General features: G+C 41.2%; 1 protein-coding gene across 1 annotated transcript in view; it reads right to left on the bottom strand.

Moving 5' to 3' along the window:
* LOC147614620 (ER lumen protein-retaining receptor-like) overlaps window positions 1–8,385 on the bottom strand; it is a 49,442-nt gene extending 41,057 nt beyond the window's left edge. Inside the window, exons 1-2 of the mRNA XM_086779902.1 lie at window positions 8,078–8,385; window positions 6,880–7,145 (exon numbers count right to left, since the gene is read on the bottom strand). Of these exons, the coding sequence (XP_086636028.1) occupies window positions 6,880–7,145; window positions 8,078–8,168 (357 nt within the window). The 5' untranslated portion in view covers window positions 8,169–8,385. The remainder of the gene's footprint in view (window positions 1–6,879; window positions 7,146–8,077) is intronic.
* Between the last annotated feature and the right edge of the window lie 8,936 nt (window positions 8,386–17,321).

Raw genomic sequence — 17,321 nt, 5'->3', positions numbered from 1 at the left:
GCCTTGAGGAATGAGAGAGAGAGAGAGAGAGAGAGAGCCTAGAGGCTTGGAAGTTGGAAGAGTCAAGACTCAAGAGACTTGAGAGAGAGAGAGAGAGAGAGAGAGAGAGAGAGAGAATCTAGATTCTAGAATCTAGATAGTAGGGCGGCGGCCCGCGTGAGAGCCTAGAGGCTTGGAACTTGGAAGTTGGAAAAGAGAAGAAGCTTGAGCCTTGAGAGTTGTGAACTTGTGTGTGCTTGTAGCCTTGTAGAGGCTTGTTCTTATATAGATAGGCAAGAGAGAGAGAGAGAGGAAAGCCTCAAGGGCAAGAGAGAGAGAGAGGGCCAAGCCTCAAAGAGCCAACAGCCATAAACGGCTAGAAACAGGAAGCGCAACGGCCAAAAACGGTAGGCGCAATGGCAAAAAACGGCGAGCAACGGCTCTCTGCCATCCCCTCACAGTGCCGTCCCCGACCGGCGTCCCCGTCGCCGTCCCCTGTGAGAAACGTGCCGTGGGGGACGTCCGTCCGTCCGTCCCCGTCGCTGGTCCGTCCCGAATCGCCGTCCCCGCGTTCCAAGCTGCCGTCCCCTCCGTCCCCTGTGACTATGGGGGCAGCCTTGTTTCACCCCAATAGTGGAGTGAACCATCTCATATATACCCTGAGTAGTACGAACCTGCCCCACAACCGTCCTGTATAAAGCCATGATTCCCCAAATCAGCTCTGTGGACACTCCCATCTCCTGTAGTCTGCGCATCAGTCTGGCTCTCGGTACTGTGTCAAAAGCTTTGCAGAAATCCACAAAGCAACAATAAATCCTCCTGCCATATAATCTACCCTCCTCAATAATAGCTCTGAGTGTCTAGATATGGTCAAGAGTGGAGAAACCTCTCCTGAACCCTGCCTGCCCTGATGCACGTATGCCCTCTCTCTCTACCCATCTACTCAACTCCTGCTCAAGAATAGATGCATATAATCTAGCCAATGTGTGACCAATCATGATGGTACGATAATTCCCAGGAAGTATGGGATCCCCTGACTTGAAGATAGGCACAATCGTGGACATATTCCAAGTCTCAGGAAAACCCTCACACATGGCTCGGTTAAACATCATAGCAATAAGCTCTGCAAGCATATCTCTGGGATGAATAAAGTGCTCTGCTACCAAACCATCATGATCATATGCTCTCCCAGTCCTCATCCTGTCAATAGCTTTCCTTACCATCTCAACAGTAAAAAAAAAGCACGTCTCTGGGCATGGCTCCGAGAGAGAGGGAGAGAGAATGCTTGACTTGGAGTTGGGCACCTTGCAAATGCCAAGGCCCAAGAGAGAAGAGCTTGAGCACAATGAGAGCTTGAGCTTGAGAGCTTGAAACTTTGTGATGGAGAGAAGGTTGGAGGAGAGCTTTTTAAAGGGAGGCCAAAGAGTCCAAGGCACCCACCCAAGGCCAAGGCCCAAAGCAAGCAAGCCCCATAACAGTCAAAACAGCCATAAACGGCCAAAAACAGCCATTTTTTTTTTATTTAAAAAAACGGCCAAAATAGCAACAGTCAAAAACTGTTGAGGGGGGAGGGGAGGGAATCGCTGTTTCGGACCATATGGTACCTATTAGAAATACACCAAAATATCATGTGACATTGGGGATAAGGGTATCCCGTCGTTAGGTTTATAGCCAACTTGGTGTGAACACTCTAGGTGTGAACAACCTCTTAGTTAGAGTCAAAAGATCGGGTTTAATGCCTATAAAAGAGTATTGTACTTGGTGGTTCATTCATATCTCATATCATTCATAATACAATCACCTTGTGTTGTGCCCAACTTGCTCTCTCTTCTTCTTCCTCCTCAACCATGGAGAGATTTCATCCTCCATAGCTCCATGGTTGAGCCTATGATTGCCAACATGGTATCAAAGCCATGCTTCTCAATGATTCTCAGTGCTTAATTCCTGATCATAGCTATTTTATCATTTTTCACCATTTTCTCATGTTTGATCATTTGGTCATCTCCCTCTTCTACCCCCTGCCATTGCAGCCATGAATGCTCTCTTTACACACAACCAAATCAAAATATTCAGCTGGGGGCTTCACAACAAATCATAGGCGGCTGCTACAGCTTCAATCGGACCGAATCACGTGCATCTACGCTAGGAGCTGCTGAATAAAAGAGGGTTGCATTTTTTGAAGAAATTGAACCAGCACCTCAGCGTAACAAATTGACGCAAACCCGGGGATTTTTGGGTGCTACGAACTCACCTACAACGTCTGATTTTCAAAAAAACACCTGTTGCAGCCGCCTCCAACCTGGACACACAAAGAGAAGCCCTTTTGGTAAAGATAAGATTAATCTTCATTAAGTGTTGTTATTCATGTATGGATGAGTTTAAAACTCATCAATTGGAGCTGCTATTACTGGCTTTGTGCTTACTTTGCAAAAGCCCTATCATCTTGAGCTTCAATTTGACAATCCAAGTCGTCCTCTTTTCTACACTACAAGCAGTCATTTGCCTCTACTCATCAGTTATTAATCGACACTAATCCTTGTGTTCTTGACCATTGAGGGTTCAATCATACAATTGGGGACTTGCTATTGCTTTCCAAAGCTTCATATTGAGAAAGCCCCTTGATTTTCCCCTTCGACAGTGCTCTCCAAATCAAGGTATTTTCTACTTAATCAACAAAAAATTGCATTCACTAATACCTTGATTAGTGCTAATTATATGAGATTTTTAGGGTCATTAATGGTTCATCTCTCGCATTCAAGTGCTGCTAAACCTCTATAAAGCATCAAATCAGATTTGCCCTTGATTTGAGTGGTCAATTTGTTAATCCAAAATCGAGTATAAATCTATATCAGCATTGTTTGGGACAACGGGATTTCTAAGCTTATATGCTTCATGTACCGCATCTATCATGCTCATAAATCATTTGTACAAGTGAAAGACACTGGCCATTGATAAGGCTAAGACCTCCTTAGGCAGATTCATACATTATTATCTGAAAGGGACAAGCATCATCATCATGTCAGGCTATAAACACATTGAGAATATGATCTATCTTTGCCTACATGGATTTCACTACACAATGAAATCAAGGATGAAGAAGACCAAGGGCTACATCAACATCAAGATCTACACCGACATGAGGAAGATCAAAAGCTACATCGACATTACGAGCTACATCAAGATGATCTTCATCAGCATATTGGTCATCAAGGGAGGACTCTCCCTTTATTTCTAAATTCCTATTTTATGCTCAATCATGGGTTCTCTACCCGGGTTGTCTCCCAAAATCTAAATCTTTTGGACTTTTTGGGTTTGTTATATAGCCTTAATGTTACAAAGGGTATAGGTGGCTTCCTAAACTAGCCAAGGCCAGCCCACTTAGGGTCACCCCTCTATCGTAAGTGAAATGTAATCATAACTAGATGTCTAGGATCTATCGTCATTGACTGCCATTGTAAACCACCATGATAAGACCTACGGGCACTTGGATGGTCATCATAAACAGCTTTGTAAGCAGTAACTAGAGCTAGTATTGACGTCATAGTAGCCACGAATATTTTGTTGAGGGAGGATTAGAAATAAACCAAAATATCATGTGACATTGGGGATAAGGGCATCCGATCGTTAGGTTTATAGCAAACTTGGTGTGAACACTCTAGATGTGAAAAACCTCTTAGAGTCAAAAGATAGGGTTTAATGCCTATAAAAGGGTATTGTACTTGGTGGTTCATTCATATCTCATCTCTCATATCATTCATAATACAATCATCTTGTGTTGTGCCCAACTTGCTCTCTCTTGCTCCCTCTTTTCTCTCTTCTTCTTCCTCCTCAACCATGGAAAGATTTCATCCTCCATAGCTCCATGGTTGAACCTGTGATTGCCAACAATACCGTACCGTTATGACTATGTCTTATGGCGTACGACAATTGTGACAGGCTGCACCTACATTTGCTGCTGTTTGCCCAGCTTCTACAGGCTAGCTATGTGTGCCTGCAGGTAAGGTATGTCACACACACCAAGTGTATGTATACCTTAAAATGATTGGAAAATATCCAAGCATACTAACTAAAGAAACTAAGACAGACCTGACTCAAATAGGCCTACTAACCCTTGTCACTCCATTCTTTACATTTCCTAAAAATCCATTTGGAAGCCAAGGAAGATGAGACCAGTCTTCAGAGCAGCAGATTCAAGCCTCATGGCAACAAGCCCTACTGCAGTAGATTTCAGTGATAGGTAAAGGACAATATTAGGTTTTCTATATTCACGACCCTCCTCTTTGGCCTCGTTAAGCAATTCAATAACTCGGTTATTAGCAGATCTCACAGGATTCCGTGTAGATTTGTAAGCTCTGCTGCAATATACAAGACAGTATGTTGAAAGAATCGAGTCTTCCACTGTTATTCTTGGTACGGGATATGGGTACCGTCCAATGGTTCCAGGCCCCAAGGTGACAATACCCCCTTGTACTGCATAATCCCCCATTTTCCAAAGCTTGTACAGCTTGTTCATGTGGACTCAGGCGCAGTCCTTGGGCATCTTGGTGCCTTCGAAAGCCTGTCCAATGGGAACTTCCCAAAATGGTGACAAGGTGAGCATTGGACTATGTGGCATGATGGAGGGAAACCCAATCGTGTGTAGTCAGGCGACCACCTCGTTTGAGGATGAGGGAACCCGAACAGCTGGAGAAGGTCAAGATGGATTGCCATGATATGTGACCAGGTCGCCTACAAAGCTCCTAAGTCTACCCTTTAGTCGAATGCTGTCCAGCCTGGCTGAGGTGTCCTTGGGGTGTGCCTGCTGTGCCTTGTCCAGAACTTACCCGGTCAACCAACCAAACGTCACGTTCACATGCAGTCATGTGAACATGATATTGAACATGATATTTGGTTGGTTGACTGGGTAAGTTCCGGACAAGGCATTGCAGGCACACCCCAAGGACACCTCAGCCAGGCTGGACAGCATTCGGCAGAGGCAGAACTGGCTATTCAGGCCTTACATGGGAAAGCAGCAGAGAACCACACAGACGACCAGATGGGCAGCCTGTGTGGACACAGGAAAAATCCAAAACAGGTCAAGCCCTCACTAACCAGGCCTACATGAAGTAAACGCAGCATCAATATATTTTATTTTATTTTTTTAATTAAGTCCTGGCCTGTAGGGCTGGCCAAACAGCTACACGGGGTGCAAAATATCTTATAAAAGGGGTGTTAGGCTCATTATTCTCCATCTCAGATTTATGCAAGCACAAGCATTGGAGCAGCCAACAATCCCACGCAACAGAGATCAGCCCAGTTTTACATCCTCGCGGGAGCAAGGCGTCCAAGTTTCGGAGCTTGACAGGCAACCTGCCCATGCAAATCTGCAAGCTTCTACCCTGAGCCAACCTGGAAGTCAACTAGCGCTCAAGGTCCACATAGGTGTGTTAAACATTGTACGTCATATAAACTCATAATACAATCAAACACCCTGCTTGCCAGTGGGGCCTCTAAGTAGATAGTAGTGTACTCTCTCCTCTATCTCCCTCTTTTTATCTCTCATTCCTTGTCGTTCCACGCAATTAGTGTATGCCTTAATCGTCATTGAAGCTTCCACAGCATACTGCATGTAACATAGCTTCTACACTTGTATGCCAAGCTCCCACACACACTGGCCAAACTGCTCTCACCTCTAGGATCAAACTACTTTCTTGAGCTTGTAGAAGTAACTCCCCCCTCCCCTTGCCCCCCCCCTTTCCGAATAATTCCAAAGTCAACTGCTCTTGCAGAAGCCTTAATGGATAATCCATTGTCTTCACCAGAGCCATTTCAACAGCAAAGAAAGGCAACTGAAAGAAAGTGAGTCAAAAAATCCACCCCCACACTGCCTAGTGGTCCAAATAACCACACTTCCCCGCTTCCCTCCCCCCCTAATTTTTCTTTACTGAGATTGCATTAGTACAAAGCAAATGCTGAATAGAAACTGTGCAAGGTACACTTCGCCATGCACTCTGCTCAAACTCAATCAAAATGGAGCATTCACTGTGTGGAATCCTTTGCCACAAAGCAGAAAGCTGCTACAATCAAACACCCTTGGAGTTCTCTTGCTGTTTGCTGACTTTTGACTGCGTTGAGCTGGACGTGGGGTTGAATTCTGTGCCAAGGATGTACCAAAAGGAGGGGGAGGGAGGTGAATTCTCAAATAAAGGAAGAAGAAGGCTTTATTGGCAACATTCCCCTCCAACTGCTGTTTGACCAACCAGTCCAGCCCACAACAATTGAAATAGATGTTCTATGTCCTACTGAAATGCCAACTTGTCTGTCCCTGCTGAATTCTGGGCACCTAGATTGGGACAAGTTTGGACTGCCTCGTTATGCCAACAATTGAATAGATTTGCTATGTCCTACTGAAATGCAAACTTGTCTGTCCCTGCTGAATTCTGGGCACCTAGATTGGGACCAGTTTGGACTGCCTCATTATGCTAACAATCGAACCTTATGCATCCCACTTTTCCTTGGGTGGTGCTCCTCATGCTGCTTAGGCTGCCTGTATTGCTCCATTTTTTGCATGTATTGCTCCATTTGGTGCCTGTCCTGCACACTCATCACTCAATGCCTCTACATTCTGTCATTCCCCCCACACACACGTGCATTCAAACCCAATCCCTGTGCTTCCCTTTATCACATCTGTGGCCATAATCCTTTTATCGACAGGGACACAAACGGCCTGTCTCTCACCAAAATCCTGACCCTGGGTAGCACCATAATCATGATGCAAGCTCAAATTTTAAACCAACAAGTATGCAAAAGAGAAGAAAAAAAATCTGCCTTGATTATCAAGAAAGAAGTTTTCAGAACCTAAACCACACAGCCCCCAAAACATCTAACCATATAATTAGTCAGACAAAGCTTCTACCATACCTCACGAAACGTAAACTTCTCATGTACCAAGAGGGCCAATATGAGGCATGGTAGGATCAAAAAATAGTGTCGGAACGTGTCTTGCTCTTTGTCATATGAGCGTCGGACCACTTTATGGTACCTCATATACCATACTATTGAAAATGAGCTCCACAAGAAAAACATTTTCATGATTGTATTGTACAGTGATATGTAGTCGGTGAATATGTCCAGGTAACGGGTAGCAAAAACTATTGCATAGAGCTCTTGAGTTTTTAATGAAAGACCTGAAAGAACCAATGCAAAACCGCATATGATTAGGATCAGTAAGTGAAATAATTAAAAAGCTTTAAAAAATATGTGCCTTGTCTTGTCAGGCCACTATGATTATTGTCACCCAAATTTTTCACACATCCCCGCCCATCATCACACAGGGGGCTTGAGATTTCCCATTTAAGACCCCGCCCCCCTTTTTTTTCTGTGTAACCAACCTTAGACCATAGCCTTCATTATACATGGTAAAGGCATCTACTATGTCATCGCCTGGCAGAAAGACATCTACTGTCTACATTTACATCTTGATTTATTGATACTTGCAGCATCCGCAGGTGTAGCTCCATGGGGTACAAAGACATGCCCACCTTAGCATTCACATCTTCAAACATAAATGACAGTGCTGAGGAAAACTATGTAAGAAACTCAAGAAAATGTGGGGTATAAAACTATGTAAGAAACTTAAGAAATAAGGGTAAGACTAGAGCAAAGCCAACCACTTGTCGTCATTTTCTCTTTGATGAGAGAAAACAGTTATTTACTTTTGCCACATTTTGAAGCAGAATACTATGTAGTGACATGGCCCACAAGCAGCAAACACAAAGGGCTTTTTCGTAGCGCACTAGCATGATGCATCAGCAGAGATGAAATGAAGGTTTTGGGTACCCTGAGAACATGATGCATCATTAGCAGACATCAAACGGGCATCATTAACAGACATCAGACGAGGATTTTTAAGTACCGTGCTAAGATGAAGGATCGTTAGCCGAGATCAAACATCAGATCTAGTTCTAAAATTCAGGAAAAACTAGGATTTGCATTCAGCAGAGATTATCATTCAAATCCAGAGGCTACTGATTGTGTTCGAAAAACGCCATAAAGACATTAAAAATTTTCAGAACCGTTGATGCCGCAATCTAATGGCAAAAGAAAAGAAGCCTCATACCTGCACAGGATTTGATGGTGTGGATCTTGAGAAGCAGCAGCAGGATGCTGAAGAGGTGAGACATATCTCCGGCGAGGCGAAAGACGTTCATTTTTCTGTCGGCTGTCTGGATTCTGCTATGGCGATTTTGCCCTTTCTGCCCTTCCACGTTCTGCTCCTTTGCCGGATCGCTATACGCACATGCCTGTTCTTGTAGAGGGTTTCGTTGGCCCGCACTGGCACCGACGGAAATATACAGCTCCGACACACAAAATGAGTTCACGATCTTTCTGCCCTTGTTGCTTGATTTGATTGGTTCGTTGTCACTCTCCTTGTGCAGTACACGCATACACATGTCACTTTTTTACATCACTTATACTTCAATTATTATTGTTTATTTTATTATACCATAAAATCGCAAATAATTTAGAATATCATTGTTTATATTTATTAGTGTGCATAATTATAACCCTAGATTAACATGGAAAAAAAAAGAAGTACGTGAAAGTTTACCGTCATACTGCTCGAATGCATTCCTAGAGCCCATTTAACGCGTCTCTACATGCGCTTGACGATGAAGGTGATTCCTAGTACATGTGTGAGCATCCATAGCACAAGATTTTGGATTGATTGACGGGGATTCGCCTCATTTTCCGCCGACGCAAACAACAAAAAACTTTATGCTTGCCTCACCACAATACAAAGAGCAACCGTGACCAATGGAGTCGGAGCGCTCGCTATATCTGTAGAGCAAAGGCAATGTAGTTTCGGCGTGTAGGTTGAGGGCTCATGCTAGCATGGGGAGGTCGAATGACTGCGGCCACGTCAATCCACCGCTAGCAATTATCTAGCTTCTACTACCAACTGAAACCCCCACCGGTTTCCTCAGGCCGCCATCTTCTGACTTTACCTACTAGATAATAGATAACCGATTTACCTACTAGATAATAGATAAGATGAATGATTTGGACTAGCCACTACGTGCAAGCCAATAGAAGAGATCTTTACCTACTAGATAAGTAGCATTAATCACTAGATACTAGTCTACATAACCTACAGGAATTTCTTTCTAGCTCTCCATACTTCCGTACTATCACAATTTTACGAAAGGCAAGTACCTCCCTTCCTTTTTTTATTGGAGATATGAGATACATGTAGTAGCTAATCGCTTTAGAAATCAAAAACAATTTTCAGTTCTTTTTTTTATGTGATTGTAATACCAAAATAGGTTTCGAACTCAATTGATGGTAGATCCCAATTATTACAATTTGTATTTCTTTGACACCTTGATATCCATAGTGTTTGATGGTTGATGTATGTGAAACATATAGAAGTTGTATAAATCCATATCATTGAAAAAAAGGAACATATCTAATGAATAGTGGCATTCTCCAAATCATTAGTGTGTGACATGATAAGTATGAGAAACATCCATATGACCCTTGAATAATTATGAGAAACATCCACACAATTCTTAAATAATGAAGTCTTAAAATACGGATCGACATGAGCATTACCTCTTACAATCATCTTGCCATATATTTAAAAGTGTGACCATATAAACAATCTACATCATTGCCTCTTACATGAGCATTGCCTTTTACAATCATCTTAACATATATGTAAAAGTGTGACCATATAAACAATCTACATCATTGTCTTACGTGAGCATTGTTTCTTATGTGAGCATTGCCTTTTACAATTGTCTTACCATATATGTAAAAGTGTGACCATATAAACAATCTACATCATTCAATAATACATGGTCCTCTCGTGCATGCTTTGCACTACCTTCAACTTAATGTTTGTCTTTGTCATCAACTTGCCACACTAATAATGTTTAGGTGATTATCATAGGTTAACAGCACACACCTAAATTGTTCTTCAAGCAATTGTAATGTTCACATGACTAAACTCTTCCTTATTCATGTCTGCCCAATTTATACCATAAAGATGTTTCATGAGGAATCTTTAATTGATGGTCACTTAGTCATTGTTAGCGAGGGTAGGTGAATGCTAGTTATAATGCACACTTCTTAGATGATTCAAAATTCAATGGCATCTTTGATGACCTTTGCCATCAATAACTAACATAATTTGTGCAAGCATCTTATCACACATAGCTCATAATGAACAAATCGAAGAAGGTACAAATTTGATCCCTCTCATCTATGAAGTTGACAACACGCATGTCATAGACTAAAGTTAAAACTCCTCGTTTTATGAAAAGCTACAAGAGTTTTCTCGTACGGTGAGTCTAGCTTGTTCATTTTCATTGATCAATTGAACTTATAATGTAAGTTAGCACATAATTTATGCTTTTTCCCACTATCTTCCCATGGCCCATCTTCAATCCTTTGTTGGTTCTATTTGAAACTTAACATCTTAATCATGTTCTTTGTTTCGAAACCAAAGCAAGTTTCCAAGATAGGTAACACTCTTATTACACCATGTATTGCGCCTTCATACAAATTAAAGAACCATTCCAAGTAATTTCTCAATTGTACCCTTTCTCTGCCATACACAATTCGTTAAACATTCTTGGTTGGCCTAGCCATTCTAAGAAATGTATGCCTACTTTGTTGTCCAACTTGTTAAGATAGCACCATTCATTTGCATCAGTCACTCTCCATCCTTACCAAGGGCACTTGCCCTTATTCACATAATTGGCTATTAGCTCCTATTGTCCACTCAACAAGCAAACTACACCATGTTCTCCCTCTTACACATTCACTGTCATGCTAGGCCAACAATAAACATCTTTGCAACCTTGCTTGTTTCATCTTCTAAACATTCATGCTGTAGTGGCTTCTACACCTTCTAAACCTTCATGCCATAATGGCTCAAATACAACATGAATGAGAAACTCATAAAAAAGACAACTTAAGCTCTTGTAAGCATATGTCATGGTTGGCTAAGAGTCTTTAATCTCTCATGATATCTGGTTCCATTGATGCCTTTCTTGCTGGTGCTTTAGCATAATGTTAATCCCATCAACCCATTGACTCAATTATTGACAATAGACCACTAAGATTACACAAGGATATGTACCTAAGCTTATAGAAAGATTGTAGTAGAAAGGCTAAGGTTTGGTGTGCATATGTGTGAAGCTATCCTTAATTGTCTATGCACTTTGTATACAAGTCAATCTCATGCACTCTAAGGGACTTTTACTTGAGTTTACATTGTACACTATCGACTCTTTTCTATTCAAATGTCCATTTTTCTTGTGAATTGTATTGTTTTGTAGGCTAAGGGCTTTCAAGGAAAAATTGGGGAAAAGCTCTCCATTTTACAAGGCAAATAAGAAAGCAATGATGTAATTCCAAGTGTTGTTAAACAAGGGTAAATCTCTAATATCCTTAGTGAATGTAACAAAACCTACAAAATAGACCTATTACAACACTTATATTCTATTGCCTTAAAAAAGTGAAAATGCGAAAAGTAGCTTTGTGCAAAAATCAAACTTAATATAGTAAAAGGTAAGCCTATGTAGCTATCTCGAGTGTTTACAACTCATGACATTCACAATATGACACTAAGTTTAATTATACTTAACACCTTGAAGTGAGTTCATTCATTCTTAACACCTTGAAGTGAGTAGCAAGTCCTAGCCTAAGTCCTCTCGTACTAGGGTTAAAACAACACCGTATTTAGATATGAAAGAAGGGTTTGAACTAGTAGAAATAAAAAAAGGAGTAGGATCCATCATGATGCTATCATGATGGGGCATGATAGCATCATGATGCTATCATGTTAAAACAACATTGCATTTTGACAAGAAAGAAAGGTTTAAACTAGTAGAAGTAAAAAAGGAGTAGGATCCATCACGATGCTCTCACCACCCACAATAAATTGGCACTAGGTCCTTTAGGTGATAGCTAGAAGTGGGAGGAAAGCGTCATCCCACTAGCACCCACGAGGACACCTTAGGCTTTGTCATCTAGTCACACCACAATAGTGTAGCCGCCCACAACTGGTGACCGCAAACCCTAGGAAAGTTTGTGCACTCGTGTGACAACCAGGTTAACACTCTTTTCTCATTAATTTCTTATTCTATTTGATTAGAATGGTTACTCTATTTTTTAAACTATTAGTTTTATTTTTTAATTAGGTGGCATTGGTTAATTTAAGTCCCTTAAGCAACGAGTTTCAATTTTTTAATTAGGCGACATTGGTTAGTATAAATCCTCTAGCAAAGGGGATTAACGATGTTTAAGCTAAAATTTTCAACAAGTACCCTACATTTTTAAAACTTTACATTGATGTGGCAAATTAATTGCATATTTTGTCTCCCCTAATTAGTCTTACATATTTTATCTCCCATAACATTTCAATCTTACATATATTGAAGACCAAGAGCATAGGTTCATTGGAAACCAGAAAGGCACACTTAACAAAATTGGAGTTCCTTCTTGAAGGGCAAGTATCCAAGAGATCAAGAGATCAAATAATTGTTTGACCTTTGGTTGTCAACAAAAAGTGTGCTTTTCACAAAGGGCAAGCTCATGTAAAGAGTTTTGAGCTCATTAAGGGGTTGGCTTTGGGAGGCTAAATTTTTATTTTTCATGCACTCAAGGAGGGTTACCCCACCATCCTAGGAGCACAACTCTACTATCTCAATGAGCATAGCCACATTTTTGGCAAGCTTTACAATCTCTTCCATTAACCCCATGTGCTAGCTCCAAAAATGAAGCTCAAGATCATGTTTAGCCACCCAATAACTTGTAGCCCTAGCATCCTATATGGATAAGCCACTAAGGATGGGATTGTTACCTACATGTGGGGGGGGCACTATTTGATGATATCTATGACTAAATAATCGTGGTGGTGAAGGTCCATGTAAGTAGGGATTGAATTAGATTAACAAGAATGTTAATTGTAAATGTCTCTTCCACACATGGAACTTCATAGGGAGTCAAGTTTTGTTCAAGTGGCATAGGTGGAGTGAATGAGCAATACCATGGAATAATGTCATCAGTCAACTTTTGTGTTTTGTATGCATGGCCTCCAACTTTCTTTGCATAAAGTCTTTTTAGGCTTTCCTCTTTTTTGGCTGAGTTTTGCCTATTCTAAGGTGCGGTAGTTTGAACATGGGACCTACCTTTTAACATGAGACCTACCTTTTAACATGCCCTCATATTGACACTTGTGAAACAATGCCACATGCCATTCACGCTTATGAATGCCACATGTCATTCATGCTTGATAATATGCCACATGGCATTCACACTTGATGCCACATGTCATTCATGCTTGTGAATGCCACATGCCATTCACGCTTGTGAATGCAACATGTCATTCACGCTTGTGAATATACCACATGGCGTGAATGTCATGTGGAATTCACATTTTCATGAAGAATATTAGTTTCTTCCCTCTTTTTTCATGATAAATTGTAACACTTACCTTACTAAAACATGTGTCATGGGGGAACTTTGTTAAAGAGCCACCATGGGTGGCTAGCCTAGCTCCCAAATCCTCATTGTACTATTGGCACACTAGTGGTGTCACGCTAGAGAGCTCCTAGCTAATGGGGTATGAAGGGAGAGCTTAACCTACCTTGATGGAGACAAGGAGAAGATCCCCACACTTGGTTCACTCAAAAAAGAAGTGGAAAAGAAGGAAACTCATGTAAGAAGAGAACCTAAGCCACTCCCAACCATGTAAGCTACTGTCAACAAGTAACAATGGATCAAAACAATGCATACAAGGGAGTAGAGAGTGAGATAGAAGAGAGCTCACTTAAATTGAATTGCAAGGGGAATGACTTATATTGTTTAGTGTCAAAATTGACTCATATACAAGTGACTAATGTTCACACTTATATGGCCATGAATAAAAATAGGTCATGGCTTGGTTAATGTCAAAATTAGCTCATATGAAAGTGGCTAATGTTGACACTTGGCTAGCCATGACTAAAATAAGCCCATGGAAATCTATTCTAACCTAGTCAACTATATACATGGAGATGTAGTCCTTGTTAAAAGACAACAGAAGCATAAAAATCAACTTGTTGGATTATGGATGGGTTAATACCCTTATACACATCTTCATAAAGTCATGTAATGCTTGCCATTGCTATTGCTATTGCTTTTATTTTCCTAATGACCATAAACTAAAAATATACATTATAAGAGTGTGTCTCTATACATGACACAAATAAATGCATTAATCTAGGTGTCTGTTTGGCTTCATTCTTGACATGTTGGATTCGTGCTTGCATCCTCTAGGCATCTGGCTTGAGCTTGTATACTTCAACACTCCCCCTCAAGAACAAGCTCATGTCTTCAGCTCCTAATAGGCTATGAAACTTTTCAAATTTCTCCCTTGCCACTGCTTTGGTGAAGATATCTACAAATTGATATTCAGTCTTCACAGACCTTTGATTCTACAATTCGAGATCCACTTACCTTTGTAGCGCTTTTTCTCCCACAAAGTGATATTATACCTCAATGTGTTATGAAACATAGGATTCTTGTGGCTGATTGAATGCAAGTCATGTTATATAGGTATTGGATCTTTTTAGCTTATTTCCAAATCAGTAAATAATTATACATCCATGCAACTTCACAGGCCCCTTATGCTGAAGCTCTGATTTTGTAAAGTTTAAGGATTCTGTCTATTGTTTCTTTTGATGTCCAAGAAACAAAATCATTCCCAATCAAGCAATGCATGCATGTGGTGCTTCTCCTTGTTGTTGATGGATCACTTAAGTCAGTGATTGTTTTCCTATATCTGGTTTAATCAGGTGAAGGATAGTTTAATCTCTTGAACCCGTTAGAAAATTCGTTAAGAAAATAAAAAAGGTGGAATCGTCCCTGTTTTCGAGGCAAGGGAGATTTTCCCGGTTTCAGTTTCGGGATGACCACCAGTTTAGTCTTATGTCCGAACATTCGAGGGTGAGGCCCTAGTGGGAAACCCTACCCCGCGCAAGAGGAAGCTTCTTTCGCTGTTGCTGCTGCTAGTAACCTGGAATCCGGTGCGCGGAGGGGACAGAGGGGTCTCACATCTACAGACTCCTTAGTCGCTTTATTCCTAAGGAGAAGATAGTAGCTCCCTTGGCAGTAAGGGAACATTTGTATCAGGGCATGTCTACAGCCCAGTACCGTCGTCTTATGCGTCTCCCAAGGAGATTTTGACTTCTGGAGCCGAGTTGCTCTATGTACATATTGCAATCTTTCTATAAATAAAGAAATGTTTTGTGGAAAAATTTCCTATTGTATAAGTGATTGTTTATTGAGACGAATTAATGAAGTAAAATCTGTTACTAGACATATGGATATCCAATAAGATCACTTATCTTATTGAGAAATTATTTTTTGAACCTCTTAAGTCTTAGGATCTCGTGGACGATATCAAAATAAAAAATTAATAATATATCATTTTTGGCAAAATCATAAGGCAAGGAAACCATGGCCGTTAGCCAGACCCTCTCACTAATGAAGAAGACCTTGACCCTGACGTTCGCAAACAAGGCTCTTCACAGAACTCAGCTACTAGGACCCTTCAAAGGTGAAGGGGAGAACTTGGGTGAAGCTGTAAAGAAATGGGTTGAAGGAGAGGAGCAAAATGGCTCTTGCCAGGCTAAAAATTATGGAAACAGCCAGGGTGGCATGGAGAAACCATTGTGATGCCAACCATCTAGACAGAAATACCCAATCCTGGAATAAGCTTAAAGCCTATTTAAGAAAGATATTTTATCCCCCTGGGTTTTTAGAAACCAAAATGAATGAATTCTTAGAGCTAAATCAGGGGAGCAAAACCATCGAAGAATATCACCAGGCATTTGCTCTTCTACTCAAGTACTCACCACCTCTAGATGACAAAGAGCAACTTATGGCCAGGTTCATTTGAGGAATGAACGAACCCTTAGCCACACTGGTCAAGAATGCCAAGCCAGTGTCCATGGCAAAAACTGTCAGAATGGTGAAGGACTTCACCAAAGCTTTCAGTAAAAGTCCCGCCAAAGCTAGCTCCCTCATCCTTCAAAAGATTCCAGACACCGGGAAGTTCTTCCAACCTTCCGCCTCCAAAGGGACACCAAGGTCCCAACTAGAATCTGGAGACGGGAAGCTTCGGGAATGAAGGAAGACCTTTCCCTTGAAGTTCTTTCTTAGGAACTCCGCCTCTTTCAAGAATGCAAAGGGAAGAGCTTTGAAGTGAGAACAGGTGCTCGGATGTCAGGGGTTTGGGCACCAGCTCAAGGATTGCCCATCTCCTTTTGTGGGCCAAGGAAGCCAAGGTCCCAAGATCTAGAGAGAGAGAGAGACTCCTTCGTATCAGTCCAATCAGGGTCCCCCGTGCTAAAATCAGGGCAACCCCAGAAGAGTGCCAGCTCAGCCTACAGCTTCCATGCAAGGCAATCTCCGAACTCCCTCTGAGAAGTGGAGTAACCAAAGAGAGAGAGTTCCACCTCAGATTGTAGCTGCTAGAGCTGTCACTATAGCTAATGAAGTGGAGGAAGAAAAAGGACAGATCTATGTAGTAATAGAGTATCAGGGGAATAACCGTCAATTCTTAGTCCTCCAGACTCCAACAGAGTACCAGGGTAAGAAATTCAAGCCTCCACCATCTGGGGGTACAGAGGCTAGTTGGAAAAGGAGCTAAAAACTTGATTATTTCCTAATTCTAATTAACTAGGTGATTAGCAAGATAATGAGCTCATAGATTTAATGGATTCTAAGCTAGGCTCTGATACCATGTTAAATTTATAGCAATGTGATGAGCTATGGTGGATCAAATGCAAGAATCAACATCATTAACAAAGAGATTAGATGATGATTAAGACGTGATTAGTGAGTAATTAACTGATAGCTTAATGTAGGCATGGATAATCAAAAACCAGCAAATTTCCAATGCCTCAATTTATAGAGTTTACATCCAAGCATCTATTCCCACTGATCTCTCCTTGATTCACTCCATCTCTTTTGCTTGATTCTCTCCACCTCTTCCCAGAATATCTCCACACATCTTGAATCTTCTCATGCTACCCAGTAGATACCTCTCACCTTCCGCACACACCCTATTCACTTGTATATTTCAACAGCCTATGGGTGTAAATTTTGACCCACATAGGCATTTGTTTTCATGAAGGAAATTCTTGTTATGCAATATGGATAAGGGTGGCGAGAAGAAGTTTTAGCCTATATCATGTACATATGTGGTGGTGGCAAAAATTCATAGTATGCATATGTTGATGTTTGATCCAGATAGCCATTATCATGAATGTAGGTGATGGTATATCTAAGAGTAGTGTAGGAAT

The sequence above is a fragment of the Cibotium barometz genome, chromosome 41, assembly GCF_041138505.1.
Source record: "Cibotium barometz isolate CiBa-2024 chromosome 41, ASM4113850v1, whole genome shotgun sequence".
Taxonomy (NCBI): Eukaryota; Viridiplantae; Streptophyta; class Polypodiopsida; order Cyatheales; family Cibotiaceae; genus Cibotium; species Cibotium barometz.
This window is presented reverse-complemented; position numbering and strand designations above follow the sequence as displayed.